The sequence below is a fragment of the Leptidea sinapis genome, chromosome 28 (genome assembly GCF_905404315.1).
Source record: "Leptidea sinapis chromosome 28, ilLepSina1.1, whole genome shotgun sequence".
Lineage (NCBI taxonomy): Eukaryota > Metazoa > Arthropoda > Insecta > Lepidoptera > Pieridae > Leptidea > Leptidea sinapis.
Genome location: NC_066292.1, coordinates 3,936,583 through 3,960,217, shown reverse-complemented (window position 1 = coordinate 3,960,217; position 23,635 = coordinate 3,936,583). Strand labels below are relative to the sequence as shown.

The following is a 23,635-nucleotide window of genomic DNA, read 5'->3' as shown; positions in this document are numbered from 1 at the left end:
TTTTATTTTTTAACCTTAGATCGATATTTTTCTAATAAGTACTTACTACGGATTAAATATTACATGTGACACATACAGAAGTCTAGTACGTAGGTACCTTTACAAATCCTCAACGAATGCTAAGTTTTAGGATTAGTAGGGATTATCGAGTTCAAATGAATTTATAACATCACCAAGGCAAATTGGTCATAGTCCACGGGTATGGCAAACAAATAACTGGGCATGCCAAGATAACTGTTTTGTCAATTCATGATAATGACAAGATATATTCACGGAGTACTTTTAGTTATACTTGGATATTATCCTACTAATATTATAAATGTGAAAGTTTGTATGTCTGGATGTATGTTTGAACTTCTTTAACGCAAAATCTACTGAATAGATTTTGATGAAACTTTACCATAATATAGCTTACACACCAGAATAATGTCCATGTTGCTGGTTTTTGTTGATCCTTCTATAATCATATAGCTATCCAATAATTAGGTATATTCCGTCGAAATTAGGTATAATGAGAATCTTCAAACCAATTGGTTGTAGGTGCAGGTGTATTACGCCTCCCTAGCCAGAAAATTAAATTATCATCCACAAACTACAAAACGCTCTGTGATTCCTCTGGACTAGGATGACTGTGGTCAGCAATGGTCACTTATACTTCGTCGAGTGCTCCTACCCTGGTTTGCCCAACATCATAGAAAGTAATTGTATAATAGGGTACAAAAAAACATGAATATTATGTACAGTTTTATTGTATCATAGCGTTATCATCACGATCTCTGTCAGTCACAATACAGTTCTCGTAGTTCCATTTGGGAAACATTCGTTTGTACAGGTGCAGCAGCACGGTGTCCTGAGATTTGAGCTGACCATCAAATACACACTTCATGTGGCCGTGGGTTCCTATGACAAAAATACATTATGTAGGTATTGAAAGCATGGTGCATTAAAAACTGGTCTAATGTGACTTGGAGCATCTAGAAGGTTCCATACCACTCAAGATGCATCACTATGAACTTTTATTAATAATTTATTTTAAATAAATAATTAATAAAATTAAATATATGTTGGTTTATCAACAATTCAAATTTTATAGTAATTAATAATTTACCAGTTGGAGCAGGCTCCTTTGCACAAGATACTGACTAGATTATGGGTACCGTGAAGCAGTAATTTGTAAGCATTATTGTTTCGGTTTGAATGGCGCCGTAGCTAGTGCAATTACTGGGCAAATGAAACATATCACCTTATGTCTAAAGGTGACGAGCGCAGCTGTAGATCCGCTCAGAATTTTTGGGTTTTTAAAGAATCCTGAGCGGCACTGCATTGTAATGGGCATGGCGTATCAATTACCATCAGCTGAACGCTATTAAGGTTTATAACATAAAAATGATGATGAAATGAAGACAAGGATGGACAACTCTCAGTAGAGGTGCAATAATAATAGTTCCCAAGGGAACAGAACCCTAAAACCATAGTATATTCACAGTGCTATAATATTTAACGAATAGACAATGATATGTTTGAAGTCCTTAATTCTAAGTATATCACAATCATAAATATTATCTTCTCAGAGTTATATTTATATATCTATGGCTCCCTGGCTAGTGAATTACAATGAGATCTAAAACCAATAAAGTTGTAGCTATATAAATCAATGATAGTGAAGTATTTACCTAGAGGCTCCTTTATATGTCCGGTCCGACCGTACTTAGTTCGCAACTTGCAAGGCTTGAAGTACAACACGTCCTCTCTGTTGAAGAACATGAACCGAATCACCGCGGACTTTTTATTCACCTAGAAAATAGAATAAATGTAATGAGTAATATAAAAATATTACCAAATAGCACACTCAAATGATTAATACTTATATTTGTCGAGCAAAAACGTCGGCGCCTATTTCTGCCGTGAAGCAGTAATGTGTAAGCATAACTGTGTTTCGGTATGAAGGGCGCCGTAGCTAGTGAAATAACTGGGCAAATCAGACGTAACATCTTATGTCTCAATGTGACGAGCGCAATTGTAGTGCCGCTCAAAATTTTTGGGTTTTTCAAGAATCCTGAGCGGCACTGCATTTTAATGGGTAGGGCGTATCAGGTGAACGTCCAGCTTGTCTCGTCCCTTATTATCATAAAAAAATAGAGCCTCTTGCTGCTAGACAACCGATGAAAACAGGCCAGGTTTATTATTTTGGTGTGCATGACAAGCTACGTCTTACACGCGATTTGTATGTCACTTTGTCTTTGTTTGCGTGAATTGCCTAAAATAGAGGTAAACAGTCAACCTCATTTTTTTTTCGACGTTTTCAGACCTGTCACAGTCTATCTAGACATAAATGATCTACGGATTAATAGTTTATTCCTTTTAACATGGGTACCAAACATAACAGAAAACATTATTTGATGACCATCAAGTGACCCCAAAACTATTAGAAGATGGCTGGGTTAATTATTAGTCCTTATTAAAACTAAGGGAAATGGGGCAAACAGACAAGGGACTCAAGTTACGGGAAGTACAGAGGCAACCGTCCATGAACATCCTTAAAACTAGTGATCAAAAGAAGTGTTGCCGGCCTTTGAGGTGGGAGTTTTCTCTATCCTTGACATTCTCTGAGTCGTATCGGTTCGAGAAAACTGCAGCCGGTAATTGATTTGACAAAGAGTATGTGCGAGCTAAGAATCGAAACGCGTGGTTGTTGAAAGCCAGTCGTCAACATAATGCCGGTAATTATGCCAGAAGGCATGAAGATGTAAGCCGCGATTACCTAAGTGTGTTTTGTCTGTTTTCTGCACAGTCATGAAAGACAGTAATAAAATACAATGGGTGGGTATTTTCCCGCCGTTATTGTATTTCGGTCTGAAGGGTGCCGTAAGCCATGCTTAATTATATCTTTTCACAGCACTTTTTCTAACAATTACAAAAATATAAGAGAGTAAAGCCTTTTGCGACTATTCGTAATAATGATTGATAGAATAACAAGAAAATTACAAAAAACTAATTGATTAAAAAAATATTATCGTGCACCTTAAAACATTTGAGAAATACTTTTCGACAAAAACTTAGATTACATTAAAGAACACAGAAAAAAAATACATAATATATATATATATATATATACATACATATTATATATATATACTACTGGTCCGATTTGAATGATTCTTTCAGTGTTGGGTAGTCCATTTATCGAGGAAGGCTATGTTTTTTTTTTAAATTAGGGATCCGTAATAAAATTGCTATTTTGTAACACAAGGTGTAAAATCGAAAACCTATTTTTGCGTGCGCTGCAAAAACTATTGACAATAGAACAAAATGATGTACAATATATATATAGGCAATATTTTATTAGTTATAAAACTATCGCGTGAATTATACTTTATATGGCAAAACAACGTTTGCCGGGTCAGCTAGTTAAGCAATAACAGAACATACCTTGTATGGATGACCCGAGAGTACAATTCGTTTTATAACTAATCTATCAGGATTGCATGACAGTAACACTCCAGATGCGACTAATTGAAGGTTTGTATTCCTTTTCTCCTGTAACAAAATATTATTAATTATTATTGTTAGAAAAAGACAACTAATTTTTATTAATCATTTAAAATCCACACAATCCCTTTAATGCCACTTAATCAAGTAAAGGCACACTGTCTCCAATTGTATTGACAATTTCGTCTTCATCCGTAAGGAAAAGCCAAATTGGCTTCGAAGAAAACCAGGCTATGGACTGATACACCAACCAAGAAGGCCCGGTAATTCTCCCGAGACTCATCTGGTGCTGCAAGGAATGTGAGTGGTGGTGATCACTGAACATCTTTTAACCCGCACCCTTGTTTGGGCTATTCCATATAAGACGATTTATTGAATTTGGCGAGTCAACATCTCTTGAGGATGCCTCGTGTAGAGGCGAAACACGTATAGAATTTATTAAAATATCAATCATAGAGGAATGAATACTCAATAAAAATCACAACATTTGGACTATTCCAAAAAATATTAAATGTAAGATGTTCAAAATAATTTAATGAGAAACCTTGTGTAAGACACATAAATTATTTAATGGTAAGTTGAGAGTATTTTTGAAAGAAGGCAAAACAAACATAATAATTATACAAATGATTTAAGTCTTCTTTAGTGTTAATTCCGCCAATATTTGTTTTTAAAACAATTCCACACGTGTTTCGCCTCTACACGAGGTATCCTCAGGACGTGTTGTCTAGCCAAAATCTGGCACGAATCTCGTGCCAGATTTAAAAACAAATATTGGCGGAATTAACACTAAAGAAGACTTAAATCATTTGTATAATTATGGATTTCCGCAAAGTAACGCCTAATTCAATAAACATAATAATAATTATAATAAAAATGACACACTTTTACATAAATTATCCTGCCCCAAACTAGGCACACCTGTACTATGGGTACAAGACAATGATATAAGTATTTAATATACTTACTTAAACATACATAAATACACATATAAACCTCCGTGACTCGGAAACAAACATCCATATTCCTCATATAAATGTTTGCACCTACCGGGATTCAAATCCAGGACCTCCAGGTCAGTGGGCACGGTTATAAACCACTGGGCTATATGGGTCGTCATACATTGCCCAACCAAAATTAAGTATTCTTAAGAAAATAGTTACTCTTAAACACAATCTAATCAAGAGATATCTGGTTGTAAGAATTCTGTGAAGAGTGGAATAAAGGAATGGTCTTCATCAACTTGCGGCTTTGGGTCTAATTATAATATTTAGTACATTATTAACATATAAATAATGTTAGATAATTTATCTACACCGATGCTTTAAATATTCTATTAAAGATTCTGAAACAGCTTATTGCCAACATTAAAACACCCAATGTTCTAATAACGAATACATCATCCAAACGAGTGTTGTAATGTTGTACTGAATTTCATAACACTCCTATTTTTTTTCGATCCCTTCATACTCAAAGAATTTGAAGAGACAGCCACATTTTAATTGCACAATGCGTGGTATCTGTATGAATTTCAAAAAAAGAACATTTTCGTTTACGCGCGTTCCACACTACCAGAACGTCGCGCGCCGTAAAAACAAAGTTATTCGTATCCCCGTCATTTTTTTTTCGATATTTTTATTGTTATGTTTACATAAAATGAGCGATTCATTTTAATCGCTGTAAAAGAACATAATATTCAAGTGAATTTTAATTATTGCACTAGGTATACAAAATGTAAATTACTACTAAAAAAAAATATTTTTTCATTAATACTTAGTTTATTTGTATATAATCAGAAATGGATGATATTAGGTAACTACTAGGACTGGCTGTTTTAATGTTAGCAGTAAGCTAACTGTTTCAGAATCTTTTTGAGGATTCATATTATGGGTGTAGATAAAGTCTTGTATGCAACTGTTGATAATTAGTTATTAAAACACTCATGTGATACTATTGTCACACTCGGCTTCGCCTCGTGAGATAAAAGCCACATTCGTTTTAATACCCCTTATTACACAACAGTTGCATAAATAACTATTATATGTCTAGATAGCGTGTTGCTGTTAGACAACCGATGTAAACAGGCCAGGTTTATTACTTTAGTGTGCGTGCATTGCTCAAAATAGAGGTGAACTGTCAACCTCAATTTTTTTTCCACGTTTTCAGTCTATCTAGACGTGTAAATTATCTAAAGTGTAAATGTTGGTTGCAAACTTTGGTGTAAAAATTGTTTTACCAGTGGGAAGCTCCTTCGCACAGGATGCCGGCTAGATTATGGGTACCACAACAACCAGTAATGTGTAACATTATTGTGTTTCGGTCTGAGACTTAACATCTTATGTCTCAAGGGGACGAGCGCAATTGTAGTGCCAATCAGAATTTTTTTTTTTTTGGGTTTTTTAGAATCCTGAGCGGCACTGCATTATAATGGGCTGGGCGTATCAATTACCATCAGCTGAACGTCCTGTTCGTCTCATCCCTTATTATAATAAAAAAATTAAGGCTATGCTTTTGCCACTCTTCAGGGAGCCACTTGTTCACTCCCAACCATATACCAATGCACCTTTGAAACCTTAAAGTTTATTAATATTTTTAAATCTTCGAATCCTTATAATAAAATTATTATTTATCTTAATAAAATAATTGCTTACTTACTTTAAAACAAAGAACAGAAGACGGGCTGAATTGGATTGGAGCATAAAATGATGCAACACAAGTTGAGCCTGGCTGGAAGAACCTTTCATACTGGAATAAGGAAAAATATTAACTTTATTATTTTACTAAGAAAAATGAATTGAGTTTTCTTTAGTGTTAATTCCGCCAATATTTGTCTTTTAACAATTCGACACGTGTTTCGCCTCTACACATGACTTATGAGTCTCGTGCCAGATTTTGGCGAGATATTGGCAGAACTGATGTAATGCTCCTTTATAAAAAGGCATTTATCTCAAAATTTATTCCTTTAGAATTCTTTTTGATGTCATTTCTGATAACTACCAGATACTACTACCGCTTCGGAAACAAATGGCGCTCTGAGAGAGAAGAAGCGGCGCAAGAAACTCTCCCAGCATTTTTTTTTTGCGCTCTTTTCATTAAAAATATTCAATATTGTACATTCATTTCTATCGCTATAAAATAATCACAATCTAGTCCCAGGCTGTCCGATCATTTAGATATTCAGCAGTGGAGTAATAGGATTAACGACAGAGCCATTTTTTTAATAAAAAATTTAAATTTATTTATAGATAATGCCTGAACAGTGGCTGGGACTTTATTATAGAAGTTTATTATTTACCCTTAAAGCTATTATGTATCTTATGAAGCCTACTAGAATTAGTTACACGCAATCCCTTATTTCTAGTGTTACAATAATGAAAATCACTATTAAGAGCAAAAAGGTGACGATTTTTGTGAACATATATTAAATTTTCATAAATGTACTGACAATGAACAGTCATAATATTGATTTCTTTAAATTGTTATTTGAGAGACTGTCTATAACCAAGCTGATATATAGCACGAACAGCTCTCTTTAAGATTAAAACATAGATAATTTATAGATCTAGATGGAGCCTGTTGCTTTTACGCAACACATGACCGTCGAGGTTTACTTTAGTGTGCTTGACAGCTGACTCACACTCGCAAGACACAAGTCACTTTGTTTAAAAGTATGTGTGTTGCTGAAAATCGAGGCTAGAGTACCGTCGTGTTGGCTTTGGTTGACACACGTGTGGTGTTTTTCGGAGTGTTTTTTTTTGTTGAAAAGTGGCCGGTTTTTGTGTTTTACCTATTGTTTATTGGTGGTGGTGTAATTTAGTGTGTTGGGGATGTAGGTGGAACCCCCTCCGGTTCCACCAGACCCCGATGGGTCTAGAAATACGTCTCGACAGGCTGCCTCCTCTCGGAAGCGGCATGTCGAATCCGATGAGCCCGCTACAGAAAGCGGGAAAAAATCAGGTTTAAATCCGCCCCAAGCATCCGTACAAACTATGTACACGCATCCTTCGTTCGCTGAAGGCCCTAAAGGTTACAGTGGGGATGACAAAGGTCCGTTTATAGTTAACGTTTCCAGGGAGGTCTCGGACCCATCTGCAGGCACATCTATCCGTGCATTGAAGTTTGGACTGTTCATACACCAAAATAAATTCACGCACATTGTTAAGGACGGTGTTAAAAGTGTTGGCCGCAACAGAGTAAGTGTCGAATTTTCAAACGCTCAAGCAGCTAATGACTTTCTAAGTAACCAAATTCTGACTTTGACAAAATATAAAGCAGTAATTCCGACTTTTAATATTACTCGGATGGGCCTAGTCCGAGGTGTCCCTGTGGACTGGTCTATGGAGGACTTTGTCGAATCCCTAGAGCTACCGATTGGCTGTGGCGAGGTTTTGAAAGCCCGCCGCTTAAACCGCAAGAACATTATTGAAGGTATTGTCGAGTGGGTGCCCACTCAATCGGTTGTTTTGACTTTTAGAGGCCAGATGCTTCCCTCCAAAATTTTTTCATTTTATACGTCCCTTCCCGTAGAAATCTATAAATTCCCGACTATTCAGTGCCTGAATTGCTGTCGTTTTGGCCACGTTAAAGCACAGTGTAGGTCTAAGCCCAGGTGTTACAGATGTGCCCAGCTCCATACAGGTGAATCCTGCGATGTTCCAAAAGAAAAAGCTTCCTGCTTACATTGCTCATTTCGCGTCATTTTGCGTCAGATAAGAACTGTCCAGAGTTTTTACGCCAAGAAAACATAATGTCTCAGGATAATATATCGTATATAGATGCATCGGCTCGTTTCCCCCCAGTCCGCAGGACATATGCGGAGATGACAAGGGAGTTCTTCTCCTCTCCTACATTCTCCCCTCTGCCCGTTAACTGTTCCCAACCTACCAACTCATCTCAACCCAGCTCCAACCCTAAAAGATCCTATCGGGAGACAATTATTCGTTCTCCTCGCCCCCGTACCCCCTTAGCAAAGGGTTACAACAAGCAGGCCCATGACGCTATCATCAATCTCCCACCCTCCTCTCTACCCAATGGCTGTGCTCTTGGTAACAGCCAACCCGACTTCCCTCAATCCCAAGGAAAAATATTAGAAGACCTTTCGTCATTGCTCCTCAGCATCGTTGCTCCATGCAGCGAACTTCCATTACCGCCCAACGTTGCCCACAATCTAACTCGTCTTTTTAAGATCTTGAACAATGGCCCCAACAGTTCTTCTGCAATGGAACTGTAAAAGTATCCGTGCTAAGAAACAAGATCTTATATCATTAATTAACCTTCATAGCCCTGTTATAATTGCCATCTCGGAGACATGGCTGAGGCCTTGAGCCCGATTTCGGGTCCCTGGTTTCTTCTGTTTGCGGGATGACAGAGATGACGGCTATGCGGGTAGTGCAATTTTCATTCGGCAAAACATTTCGTTTTCTTCTATTCCTATCCCCCCTCACAGTAATCAGATTAATGCTGTTGCTGCTCACAGCACAAGAAAAAAAGAGGAAATATTTACAGCTTGAGAGCTGTAAATATTTCCTTCCTCTCTTTGTATATTCCACATTCAAGCCCCTCCTTTATTCCAGAAATTGAAACTATTCTAACTTCTCTCCCCCATCCCACTGTAATTATGGGTGATTTTAACGCCCATCACACTTTGTGGGGGAGTTACAACTGTGATGGGTTTGCTCCGTTGTTGGTTGACATCTTTGAGGATATGAATCTTTGTATCCTGAATGATGGCTCTCCGACCCGCAGAGTTTACCCCAATCAGAACCAAAAATCGGCAGTAGATCTATCCCTTTCTTCAACTTCCCTTGCATCTCAGCTATCCTGACAAACTCTTCCTACTACCTATGGTAGCGACCACTTTCCTATTATCCTTACTCTAAATAATAGGACAATTCCTCGCCCCAATCCTAACCCTTTACTAAAATATAAATTGCGGAACGCAGATTGGTCTCGCTATGCTCAAACCGTGGATGATTTGTTGGACTCCCTTCCTGATCTTCAGAGTGATGGTTACCCTTTTGACTTACTATGAACAGTTTGTCAAATCTCTTATTTCTTCGGCCGATTCCAATATTCCCCGTAAAAATCTCTCTGTCTCATATAATTTGCCTTCCCCTCCCTGGTGGGATGGGGAATGCAAGAACTTGTTCAATAAGAGAATGGTAGCAGAGAAAGAGTACGCAGCCCAAATGACAGAAGAGAACTTCATGAAATATAAACGTATTGATGCTAAAACTAAAAGGATGGTTTCAAAGAAGAAAAAGCTTGGCTGAACTAAGTTCTGTGAATCACTTAACCCCAGATCGCCTTCTTCTATTGTTTGGCTAAACATAAGAAGATTTCGCAGAACTGTAAACTGTAAAGGTTAGTTAAGAAACTACTCCGATCCAAACTCCAACAATCCATCTGAGTGGCTTAGTACTTTCGCTGACAAACTTGCTCCACCATATGTTCCCCATCCGGACGATTTCCCTATTTAATTCCCTATATAATGTGCGAAATGGATGCGCCCTTTTCTTTTTCAGAGCTTGAGATTGCTCTTGGAGGCCTAAAAGATTCATCCCCTGGAGAAGATGGTGTACCCTACTCTTTTTTGGTAAATTTAAATAACAAATCTAAATATTCCTTTCTAAATTTGATTAATGGTTTTTTTTAAAAAGGAATAATTCCAGATTCCTGGAAGTCTCAAATAGTGATCCCTCTTCTCAAGCCTGGGAAAAAAGCATCAGATCCCAATGCATACAGACCTATTGCACTGTCGTCCACCTTAGCAAAAGTTACGGAGATCCTCCTTAAGAACCGATTAGAGTGGATCATGGAAGGCAGAGGACTGCTGGCCCCTTCGCAGTTCGGTTTCCGCAAGGGCCTCAGTACTGTAGACAGCCTCAGTTTACTGACTTCAGACATTCGAACTGCCTTTGGTAAGGGTGAATACCTTGTGGGTGTTTTTATCGATGTAGCCTCTGCATATGATAATGTACTTCTTCCGTTGCTCAGGCAAAAACTGCACCAGCTATGTGTACCGCCGAGGATAACACATTTCATATGTAACCTGCTTTCTGGCAGGTCAGTTATCGTAAAACACCAGTCTTCCAGTATCCCACCCAGATTAGTGTGGAAAGGTCTTCCCCAAGGCTCTGTTCTCAGTCCTTTGCTATACAGCATATATACTCAGGATCTAGAACTGTCCGTTAATAATTTTTGTAACATCTTGCAGTATGCTGATGATATTGTCCTTTATCATAGCTCAGGCTCTGTAGAGGAAATATCCCAATGCCTCAACTCTGCTTTGTACTATTTAGGGCAATGGCTCTCCGACCACGGCCTATATTTGTCAGTGTCTAAATGCCAGGCAGTTGTGTTTACAAGGAAGAGATCTATCCCTACCTTTAGCTTTTACTATGAGGACCAACTCATCAACTTGGTAGATAAGGCAAAGTTCCTTGGAGTTATCCTTGATTACAGACTGAACGGATTGGCTCATACCGAATATGTAATTAATAAATGTGAAAAGGGCATCAATGTTCTACGCGCAGTAGCGGGAGTCTGGTGGGGTGCTCATGCCTACTCCCTGAAACTCTTATATAATGCTTTAGTTCGTAGCTATATTGATTACTGTTCGTTTGTTTTAGACCACTTAAAAAAAACAGTGTCTGAGAAGCTAAATAAAATTCAATATCGTTGCCTCAGAATTATTCTGGGTGCAATGAAGTCTTCCCCCACTAACGCTCTACAAGTCGAATGTGTTGATCCTCCTTTACATCTCAGACGGCAATACCTATGTGACCGGTTTGTCAGCAAAATGTTACAGCATTCCTCCCACCCATTGTGGACCAAATTGGACCAGCTATCTCAAGTCCTTAGCCCACGCAATCCCTCTTCTTATCTATTGGATAGTTTTCGTAAGTTTACCAATCTCCCTCATCCCTTGTTATCTTTATCGATGAGTCCTCTATTCTCCACATCATATAAAGCCCTGGTTTTCAATTCCTCCATTATTACTGATCATGGTTTGGTCAAAGGAGCCCCCGATACTTATTCGAAATTTCAATGCTTAGTTCATCAGAATTGGTCAAATCACTTTCTTATCTACACAGATGCTTCAAAGATGTCTCAGCAAAGTTCCCAGCTTTAAAGTTATTTTACAATTCAAATGTCCTCCGGAGTCTTCGGTGTTTACAGGAGAGGCCATTGCCTTATTAGAAGCAATCCTGTTTACCCGCTCCCATAACCTGAATCAAACTGTTATATTTACTGACTCCCTTAGTTGCTTATCATCCATCAAGGAAAACCCATTCCGGAGTAAGTCAAGACATCCAATTATTCTTCAGATTAGGGAGGCTCTATTTTCCTGTCATCAAAATGGAATAAATTTAACACTTGTCTGGATTCCAGGTCATTCTGGCATTGCAGGCAATGAAACAGCAGACTCTTGTGCTAAATCTGCTATACAAATGGGTTCTCATGAACATTATAAAAATAGTTCGCAAGATCTGAGTGCACTTTCTAAAACTTATCTCGACAAGTCCTGGAATACATACTGGAATGAATCAAAATTGGTTAAAGGTAAATTCTATGCATCAGTCCAACCAGATATACCAAGTCGTCCATGGTTTTTTTCCCACAGATATGCAGACAGATGGGTTACCTCCACAATATGTCGCCTACGTCTTGGTCATTCCAGCACACCTGTCCACCTGCATAAGATCAGAGTTAGAGATCACTCCTTGTGTGAATGTGGCTTGGACGACGGTACTGTATCTCATATAATATTTTCCTGTCCTAAACTTCTTCATCCCCTTTATGACGTTCTTCCACCGAAATTTCCCCGTCCAGTAAATGTTGAATGTTTGTTAACGTCTGTGTGTAGTCCTTATTGTAATTTTTTATGTAAATATGTCAAATATAATAATATTAAGCTGTAAATATGTAATGTAGAGTGTATTTTGTATATTTGTGTTGTTCCAGGCTAGAAACTAACCATACTATAAAATAACACTATACTCAAAAAACCTGCCACTTATAAATTAAATTTATTATTATTATTAAATTCATACAAAATTTCCATAACGTGTCTCTTCAATTCCACTCGACATTGGCGAAATAATTTGCGCCCGACTGGTGCAGCCACACGCCATATCACAAAAATTGAATTGAATTGAAAATCGAGGCTAACTGTCGCCGCCTTTTTTTCGACGTGTTGACAGCTGTCAGTCTATGTACTCATATAAATTATCTAAGGAGTAAAATTATCAATGGGTTTAACTTAAATTTTAATAATATTACAATGATATTTTACCAAAATGGACAATATTTAAGTAAACTTAATTTAGTTTGGTTTCAATGTTAATTTATAAATAAATATTACCTTATGTTTAGAACCATTTGTATGTTGACTAAAGATTGGATTAACAATAAACCGTCTATAACCAACTTGGAATATAAGCCTTTCTTTACTTTTGATTGGCTCATCACTGACACCAGTTCTTTTCAGCACTACATTCATCAGAGACATCTTGTGTTCATGGGGAAGCAGACCAAAGGCAACTATTGGTGAGTTTGGGTTGCCAGTCCGGAATGCTTTCCAAAGGTCTTGACGGACATTCTTCACATGAATGGTCACATAGAATCCATACTGAAATTTGAGAAAATGTTAAATATTCCAAATATTTTTGTCATACTTCCTAATTAAATTGCTGCCAAAAAACAAGCAAACATAAGGTTAATTTTGGCTCACATTGACTGTCACTACAAACAAACAAACATCCAATCAGCCACAGCAGTTTTTTTGGGCTTCTAACAAAAATAAATATTATGTAGAGATTAACCATATTTTCCTAAGCTGTAACCTTTTACTTCAATTATTTGGATTGAAAAATGTAATTAAATTATCCACAAAAAATAAAATTTGAACTATTGCTCTAACCAACTGAGCTAACCGTTGCAGTGACGTCTCGTTATAAAATCTTGTATGCTTTGTTCAACTCTCAGGTTGTGCCTTCATCTACAGGATCTACTTGGTTAGAGCACCGACACGGAACGCCGGAGGTCGTGGGTTCGAGTCCCGCATCGTTCATAAAATTTTGTTGTTTTTCAAATTTTATTTTGTGTATTAATCCTAGAAGTGAGGGTTATGACTTTAAAAACATAACAAATTGTTTCAATTTCATTATCATTGGATGATTTTTATAACTTTAACTGTTTCCCCCCCTTTCTAATAAGGCGTAGGTGTAGGTCTTTAAGTGAGATAAACATGGCTCTTGACATCAGACAAGGTTGACACTACCTCAATCAGGTTGTATAAGTGACCACAGGCTGTCGAAGATGGATCGTTGAATGGTGAAGCAATATTAGTGCAGATCAATTCTCATTAAATTAACAATCAACTGAAGTTATACTAATTACAAACTTTTTTTTTCTGTCTACCCTATACAACTTGGTATGATTCACCATAGTTGCACAACCAGTAATGTTAGCATTACTTTTAAACAAATGCCTGTTATGTCGGTATACATAATATGTAAAATATGTACTCACAGTATTCTCAATGCTGTCTTCAAGTTCTTTAAAAACAGTTTTTCGGGTGTGATCATAATTTTTAAATTGAAATATCCTTGCATAATCCTCAGGCAAGTTCTCTTTAGGATCCCATGCAGATGTTCTAAATGACTCTAAGCCTCTGTACCTACTAAATCTTTCTCTAGCGGGCAGGTCTTGTGGTGTGTCCACTTCATCAGGAAACTGTTTGTCTTCCTTAGCAGCTGATAGCCTCTTCAAAATCTCATGCTCTTCTTCTGCATCTATTGTTTCATCATATTTATCATCAGGAACTCCTACTTCAGACTCAGTAACTGACTCAAAATCATTATCCTCAGCTGCCTCTTGATCTGAATTAGATTCTTCACAAGACATGAATTGTTCATCTTCATCTCCACTTTCATCACTAGATTCATCTTCTCCATTATCTTCAGCATCAGATTCCACAATCCAGGCTGCTTGATAATCAGACCAACCTTTTGGTACTTTTTTTACTTTCTTTATTGTCTCTTTATTTGCGTCTTCTATCTCTTCTTCAGTTGGCCAAGTCTGTTCAGCATCCATTGGGTCAGGTATGTTTTCTGCAACCAGACTCTGTTGTTTGGATACATCAGCAGTTTGTAAAATAGTAACCTTGTTAACCTCAGCATCCATTGCATCTGGCCTTTGGTTTTCTTTACCTAACAACAATGGATATGGATCTTCATGACCATCAATCCTTGACATTTGAAAATCTCCTAAACCAGTAATGTGAATTAAACTATTCACATTCAATGGCATCCCTCTCAGAAACCCACTGAGTGTTAATGTTCCATTGTCACCTTCAGAATCTGGCACATAATTTACCTCTTCTGCTAACATATAAGGTCTTTTCTCTCTATGATGTATGATATTTCTTTTTTGATTGCCAATTCTTCTGAGTAAATTTAAACCATCTGATGACTTGTCCAACTGCATAATTTTCTCCTCTGGCAACCATTTTGAAATAAGTTTCTGAATTGTTTGTTTTTCAGTTGTCCTCTTTTTAGGATGAACTCCTTCTAGATCCATAGTTATTACAACAGGTGTTGGCATTCCCTGAGCCATTGATAATGCCAAGGCCCTCTCACCCCATTCATCAACAGGCTCCTCCAAAGCAGAACACACAAAGAGAACAGTGTCAGCTATTTTCAAAACATCTAGGAGACTAAAATCATTTTCAACTTCTGGGCTTATAAAACAAAACCGCTGTTTGAAATTTGGCATGCTGAAATAAAGTTTAGGAGAATTAACTAATCTGAACTAACTAACCTGAAGTAATATTTTCATGATTGCAAATAAGAATGGCTATTTTGGATTTTTGTGATATTGGTTATTTTTGATAAACCTATCTCAGGCAACACTCCTTTGATTCCTCTGGTGTTGCAAGAGAATGTGGGCAATAATGATCACTTAACATCAGGCCATACTCTAATTTAATGTTGACAGTATCAGTATCATTAACGTAAATATTGAAATTAGACTTTTTTAAATAAATTAAATAATTTTCATTAAATTGAGATTTTTTTGAATTTTAAGTGATATTTAAACTGACTCGATGTGCAAACTATTTTTAATTATACAGGATCTTAAAAAATCCTATACTATATCTTCCCCTGCTTTCTCCACCCACACACCCATTTCCTTCATGCTACCTGCGAAGGATGCGCGGTTTGCGGGCGGGGGGCAACAAACAACGCACATTTCGTATTATTAAATACATAATTCATTATTATATCCACTTGCTCAGCGTCTCTCAACCGCAGTTTCTTCTGGACGTGTCCGCCACTGACTCCGAAACATTTAGTGCAACGTTTCACGACATTATTGTAGCACCACCGTGTCAGTCTACTGTAACGATCCGGGTTCAAATTTCCTCCTCAGTGTCACAAATTTTTCGGAACACGTATTCTTTTACTTGTCCCCAAAGGTTAAAAGTCGAGCGGCGTGAGGTCGGGAAACCGCGGCGTGCCATACTCTTCTTGGAGATACTCACGAACGGCGCTCAAAAAATTTTTCGTGGACGCTAACCGTAATGTAAAGCATTACGAGACGGCAACTCCAAACCAAGCGGAAGTGTCAATTGCATATCTTTGTTCGTAACGCCTACGAGCTGAGGCGTAGTTACAATTTTTGCACCCCTGACACATGAGCATGTTAAAATACTATTCATTCAAGTACACAACGCACAAAAAATAACAAACTACACGCAATCACGCAATCGTCGCGAGCGCAAAATGCACATCTGATCTATACGCGAGCTACCGCGTAACTCAATGAGTGTAAGTGTTGTAAAACAATAATTAAAATTTAATAAGTAATGTAAAAACACAGTTACAATTACATTTTTTTAGGAGGACAAACGAGCGTACGGGTCACCTGGTGTTAAGTGATCACCGCCGCCCACATTCTCTTGCAACACCAGAGGAATCACAAGAGCGTTGCCGGCCTTTAAGGAATGTGTACGCGCTTTTTCTGAAGATACCCATGTCGTATCGTCCCGGAAACACCGCACAAGGAAGCTCATACCACAGCTTAGTAGTACGAGGAAGAAAGCTCCTTCAAAACCGCACTGTGTAGGACCGCCACGCATCCAGATGGTGGGGATGATATCCTAATTTGTGGCGTGTCGTGCGAAGGTGGAATTCGGCGGCAGGAATCAAGTTAAACAGCTCTTCGGAACACTCCCCGTGATAAATGCGGTAGAAGACACACAATGAAGCGACGTCTCTACGCAACGCCAAGTGATCCAACCGTTCACAGAGCACTGGGTCCCCGACAATTCGAGCTGCTCTGCGTTGCACGCGGTCAAATGGATCGAGCAGATACTGGGGTGCGCCAGACCAGAGATGACAGCAATACTCCATGTGTGGCCGGACCTGCGCTTTGTAGAGTGCTAGAATGTGTGCCGGCTTGAAGTATTGCCGTGCTCTATTAATGACCCCCAGCTTCTTCGAAGCCAATTTGGCTTTGCCCTCCAGATGACCACGGAATTGGCAATCACTCGAGATGTCGAGACCCAGCATTTCGATACTAGGCGAGGCTTTAAGGGAAGTTTGTCGAAGAGCGGTGATACGGCAAATGGGGTTTTTGTACTGGTAAACGCGCAAACTTGAGTCTTCTGGGGGTTAAATTGGACAAGGTTCAATTTACCCCATTCCGCGACCTTCTCGAGAGAGGACTCGATAGAAGACACAAGTTTCTCTCGGCACTGGTCGACGATTTCCCGAGAGACCTGCATGGCCCGTGTATACGGCATCACCAGTGCTGTCGTCTGCATAGCAATGTATGTTAAAGGTGTCCAACATATCATTAATATGCAGAAGAAACAGCGTGGGAGATAGCCCGTCGCACACAGCCTTGGGGCACTCCAGCGTTCACGGGCTTTGGAATCGAGCAATAATAGTCGACAACGACCTGTATGCTGCGCCCAGTGAGGAAGCTGGAGGTCCACTTGCATAAGCTCTCGGGAAGCCCAAATGATGGAAGTTTTGAGAGGAGCCCCTTGAGCCATACACGATCAAAGGCCTTCGCTATATCCAGGCTTACTGCCAGGCCTTCCCCCTTGCTTTCAATAGCCGCCGCCCATCTATGTGTTAGGTATACCAGAAGATCGCCAGTCGACCGACCATGGCAAAAGCCGTACTGCCGGTCGTTGATCAACTGGTGACCCTCGAGGTATACCGAGAGCTGGCGGTTAACTATGCTCTCCATGATTTTGGAAAGCAGGGAGGTAATATATATATATATATATATATACGCTATAGGCCTGTAGTTTGCCGGATCCGTATCCGTTGATCAGTTTTTTGTCTAAACTGTACTTCAGGCATGGAGCTCTGACACCGCGGGATGGTCGGCGGTGTTTTTCCGTTGTCGTCAAGAGTCGAGTTGAAGGCAAAAAGAGTGCACAGGAGATCGGCTTTCTCTTTTGCCGTATGGGCCAGGGTATCATTCCTCATGTGCAACGGCTTCATGTACGGCTGGTTGAAGTTACCAAGAGCAGCTTTTGACATAGACCAGGGGGCCTACTCCTAAAATCGATATTCGATAAATCGTGGCATTAGTCGTGTCGAATCCTACTCTTAGTTACGTCGTATTCAATGTCGAAACGATGATTGAACGAACGAAACATTATTCGATATTATCGGTCCTAACCCTACTCTTAGTTGAAAATGTCAGAGACGAATATTCGAATTTCACAAATAATCAAACGTCACTTTTACTATAATCTCAACGACACCATCTAGGCTGTCGTTGCTATTATCGTTTCAAGTTGTATAGATATATTTGCCATACAATATACATAGTTAATAAATATTATTAAAATAATTATATGTGATTTACTATTCAATAGGATTTTTTTACTACTAAGTTATTTAAGTCATTTTGTTGATCGTCTATGCGTAGAAATAATGCAAATGGCTGCCTGAGAAATAGGAAGTCGACGAGAAGGGTTGAGTTACTTTTTTTTACATTTTATTATCCGCTACTTTTGTATTATTTATTCAATTTTAAATGGTCATATTATATTCATTACATTTTTTTTTACATTTACATTATGTGTAAATGATACCAAATTGGTGGTGCAGAGTCTGGCATGGTCCTTAGCGCCTACACTATGTTTTGACTTTTGACACTTCACAGCGACAAAGCACAGATAATGTTTGGGTTTGAACATATTACATTCACACTAACATCGTAAAAAATCAAAATATTAGTCTATGGTAACGATAAACGATAAGGAATTCGAACATTCGTTAGAGTAGGGTAGTTGCCATATATTCGGAGTATTATCGTATCGTTCCGAATGTATCGTTGTCGATTTTGCGAGTACACCTTCAGAACTTGCGTGTTCCGGTCGAGTAACTGGAAAGCTGCTCGCCAATTTTGACGACGTGCTTCGATTTTGCACGGGCGATTTGCCGCTTATAAAATCTGGAGGCACGGTTATATTTCCTCTTCAGAACTATGCAGTTCGGATCCTTTGAGCCAAGCGCCGCAACCCAAGTTCGATACGCCTGTTTTTTGCCAGATGCTGCTTTAACTGACGCATTGAACCAGGGCTGTGATCTGCCACCGATCGGTACTACAGAGCTTGGTACAAAAATATCCGTGTATGATATGTATGTATCACAGCGGCTACTGCAACGGCGCAGGCACTAGGATCATCCGAAGGGAAACAAACCTTGCCCAAGGGTAGGATGCAAAAAAGGAACGCATCCTATCCCAATCTGCTGACTTGTAGTGCCAAACGCGGCGGGTCGCTGGTGGTCTGCGACGTTGGCGTCGGATAGGCACTACACTCCTGACCAGGCAATGGTCGGACGTTCCGAGAGGGGCGTCGACGGTGACCTGGTAACTATCGGGATGTGTAGTCAGCAGAAGATCTAATGTCCTTATTATTTGTCCGCATTTGGCTATCCACATCCGGGAGTCGCGTTGGCGACTCAACCAATTGGGACAGACCATACGACAATGCAAAATTATGCACAGATCGCCCTGCGTAGTCTGTGATACGCCGTAATCCAAGCCATTCGGCATTGTGCCCGTTGAAATCACCCAAGACTACGATTTCAGCGAGGGGATCTGTGCAAGCACGTCATCAAATGCCGCTTGAACGCAGCCCATGAGGTGATCCGTTTCTGCGTTACCATTATGGGACCTGTAGACACACGCATAGATGCGGACGCGGTCCTCTAAATCTACGCGGAGCCAGAGAGTAGACAGGCCCCTACCCTCAAAATTGCCGAGACGGCAACATCAGATATCATCCCTAACGCACACACATACCCCGGCATGAGGCAAAAAATTATGCTCAATTTTGTACGCGGGGTACGTTAAATATGACGTATCGCTAGGTCGAGATATCTGCGTCTCCGTAAGGAAACACAAGGCCGGCTGCGCCGTCTCAAGGTGGTGGTGGACGGCGTTTAAATTGTTTACATGTGTTTTAATCCTTTAATGAGTGGTTTATTTAAATTTTAAATTATAATAATAATTCTAAATAAATATAATACAAAACGCAAATGTATGCCCAAAAGCCCAACATAAAAATTTATATAAACAAAATATGGCTAAGAGCTATTGAATATAACAATGTAACAAAAACCATTGAACGTAATTAATGCAGTCAAACTTTAGCCATCCAACAATATCAGTTTGATATTCACTACATCTGTTTCTCACAAACAATACCACATCAAGTTAAACGGAGAGGGTGAGGATGTAAAATTTACATCTTTGTTATCATATATTTGATGATAAAAATTGTGGTAAAAACGGTAAAACTAAAACTTTAAATTCATTTCATGACTAATAATGCAAATCTTATTTTAAGAATAACTCACCTAATGTGTAAAATACCATTTTCCGTTTCATTAAATGTTGCGTCTTCATAACAAGTCCTTAGAATTACTAGAGCTGACTTCACATCAAGCTGCACATTGAGAGGTACAACACATACAAGAAACGGAGGATTCCGAGATCCACCAAGGGCTCGCTTCTTTGATATAGTTTCCTCGCGTTTATTTTTGCGAATTTGTTGGGCTTGGTGACGACGCTCATCTTTCTTCAAAATATGACGATTTCGACGAACAAACTCTTTTACATTGACCTTGCCTGTAAAGAGTCATTAATTAAAATAGAATTATATAATATTATATGAAAAACATATTATTCATACCAGAAACAATTATAAACTGTTAATGCCCACTTCTAGGCTAAGTAAACTCAACAAGTCATTTATCGGCAATTGTATTATTTTATAATAAGCTTCCTGAAAACATAATGGAAAGGTCCCTCTACAAGCACAAAGCCTCTATTAAACATAAACTTATTTCAATCAAAATAATTATTTGGATGATAAGAAAGATTGGTTATGAATGGCCCTCAAGGATTTGAGCTTTTAATTGCTATTAATAAAAGTATAGTATCAACTAGCTGACCCAGCAAACATTGTATTGCCATATAAAGTATAGCTTTGAGTATGGCAATTGATTCCCCTGTAAACACAGAAGTGGTAGGTGGGCAGCTATAACTCAGTATAATTCTTGTTGAGGGAATCCATACTGCAGCACCAACAGGACTCATGTCTGTTTTTGAAGAATCTGTGTAGATTTTGTACCAATTTCGAAAATCTGAGTCTAATATTATATGAGAAAAAGTTTTATTTGCTTCTATGGAAATCTTAGCAATACCTAAGTCTAAAATTACTGAGGGTTGGAAAGTAAGAGCACTGAAAGGTATTGAAAATAAAGGCAATTTAGAATATTGTAAGAGATGGTTTGGGAGCTGAGAGAATAAAAGGAAACTATTGATACTGCAAGGTGTTTTGTCTTCAGGAACAATATTATTATCATTGTTGTATAAAACAAGTAATTGTTCAAACTTTTTGGAGTAAGGGATGAACTCGGCAGCCAGCTAGTTTAAATAAAAATTTATTGGCAAGGAATTGTCTACATAGTGGAAAGGGAGGATCCACACATTCTACTTGCATTGCATTAATAGGACTTGATTTCATAGCTCCCAACAATATGCATAAACATTTAGCCTGATTTATTTAGACCTGCTTTGTTTCCTGGGATTAAAAAAATGGTGCCATAATCTAAATGAGTATGAATTATCGCATTATATAATAATTTATTAAGTGATGGGGTGAGCTCCCCACCAGACACCAGACAATGAGGAAGAATATTAATATTTTTCTCACATTTCTGTGAGACATAATCAAAATGCTTGATGCCTGATAATTTGTGATCCAACCAAATACCCAAAAACTTAACATTTTTAACAACTGGTAGATCAACATTATAAATTGTAATTTTAATAGGAGGAAGAATTCTTTTATTTGTAAATAAAACTACCTTACTTTTAGATGATGATAGAGACAGTCCATGTTGCATTAAATATTCAGCAAGATAATTAAGAGCATTATTTAAATGATTAGATGAATCTTGTATAGACTTGTCAGAAGAATACAGGACAATGTCATCTGCATATTACAATATCTGACAGAAAGGTGTTAGGGTACTATTGAGGTCGTGGGTAAACCTTTCCAAACTGACTTAGGAGAGAGGTAAGATGATGGACCTTTAATAGTGATGGTTCTCTCCATTAACATGTTGCCACTGCCACTTATTCTCGTTAAAGCTAAGCCTTTGCGAAAACGGTGGCGGTAAATGTAAAATGAAAACTAAAACATTCATAAGTATGATTTTCTTGACCTACATGAATAAAGTGATTTTGATTTGATTTGAATATAGAAGAAGATAAGCAAAAACTATGTAAATAAACATAACCTTTTACAGCTGCTGCTACTCCGCGTTTCGATCTATGTCTCGTTTTATGTCCCTTGTTACTCTGTTTCAAGTTCCCTGCACGATGTGTTTGTGGCATTATGACCTAATATTAATCAAACCAATAGGTCATAATATGTATTTCAAAATGTTTAGAAAAATAATTCTTCAAAGCTAATATTCTTAGGTCAATCATCAACACTGAACACATGGTTCATCTTTCAACTATTTGACATTGACTTATTTAGAGGAATGATTTTTTTTTCTAAGACAAGTAACTAAGACTTTTAAGTCAAGTACTCTAACAATAATTTTCTGATGCCGATCAAAGATGAAGTAAGTACTACATTAAGAACTACTCACTACACAGTTCACAGTTATTATACCTCTGATAGAACTCATTATATGTTTTCTATATGTTGGTGTTCCTGTCGAGTCGTTTTGTGAAATTCCTAGCGTTTTTCTTTCATATTTGTGATATTTCATCTGTTAGCATGCCGAAAAGAATTTAAAGTAGCGGAAGAAATATTATACTATCGGTGCGTGATTTCTGTGAAAGAGAAAAAGAAAATAATGCTCCTTTAATTCCATTTGGAAATGTTCATCAACGAGTTGCCGCCATGACGGGTATGTAAATTAGGGTTACCCATCTTTAGTACTTTTCCCAATTTTAGTGGAAACTTGATGTCCTAGCGTTACCGCCATCGGTACATAATTTCTGTCGCGTCAACTTTGATTTTCTCTCACCATAAATGTTAGACTGCTTGTTGTTGTTATTGCGAGTACAGTAACTATCTTGTGATGTTTTTTGTATGTTTTATTTTTATAGTAATATAATCAATCATTTGCTTCAATTAGATATACAAGTTCTATGTCCTTTATATTTGTCTTTTTAATATATTATATGATTTCATAATTGAATAGAGTAATCATTGTCAATTAGTATAAGTCGCCTTGAGTGGTTTTTTGAATAAATAAATAATATAAATGCCAAGCTGACCTCTATTTTTTTAGTTAGAACTACAATTTTCATTTGGTAGCATTTGATACAATTAGGTAAAAATGTAAATAGGAACATTATTGGTAAGAAATAGCTGTCTACATATTATATACACAGCTATTTTTAATTTAAAATAAAGTAGGCTTTATAAAATAAATCATTTTTCCTGTTTCAGGAATATCTGAAAAAACCGTAAGCACCATAACTAAAGAAGGCGAAGTTGCTTTATCCACTTTTCAAAAAAATTCTACGCCCAGATAAAAACGCATCCAAGAAAAAAAATATATTTTGGATGTGC

The 23,635-nt window shown here is 38.0% G+C and overlaps 1 protein-coding gene across 1 annotated transcript; it reads right to left on the bottom strand.

Annotated features, from left to right (window-relative positions):
* Nucleotides 1-731: 731 nt before the first annotated feature.
* Nucleotides 732-22,557, bottom strand: LOC126973100 (pre-rRNA-processing protein TSR1 homolog). Its single transcript, XM_050820241.1, has 8 exons — nt 22,341-22,557; nt 20,391-20,661; nt 14,026-15,271; nt 12,857-13,123; nt 6,145-6,234; nt 3,430-3,537; nt 1,674-1,794; nt 732-900 (listed from the first exon to the last, which is right to left on the bottom strand). The coding sequence occupies exons 1-8, from the start codon at nt 22,435-22,437 to the stop codon at nt 746-748; spliced, it is 2,355 nt and encodes a 784-aa protein (XP_050676198.1). The 5' UTR covers nt 22,438-22,557; the 3' UTR covers nt 732-745.
* Nucleotides 22,558-23,635: the final 1,078 nt, after the last annotated feature.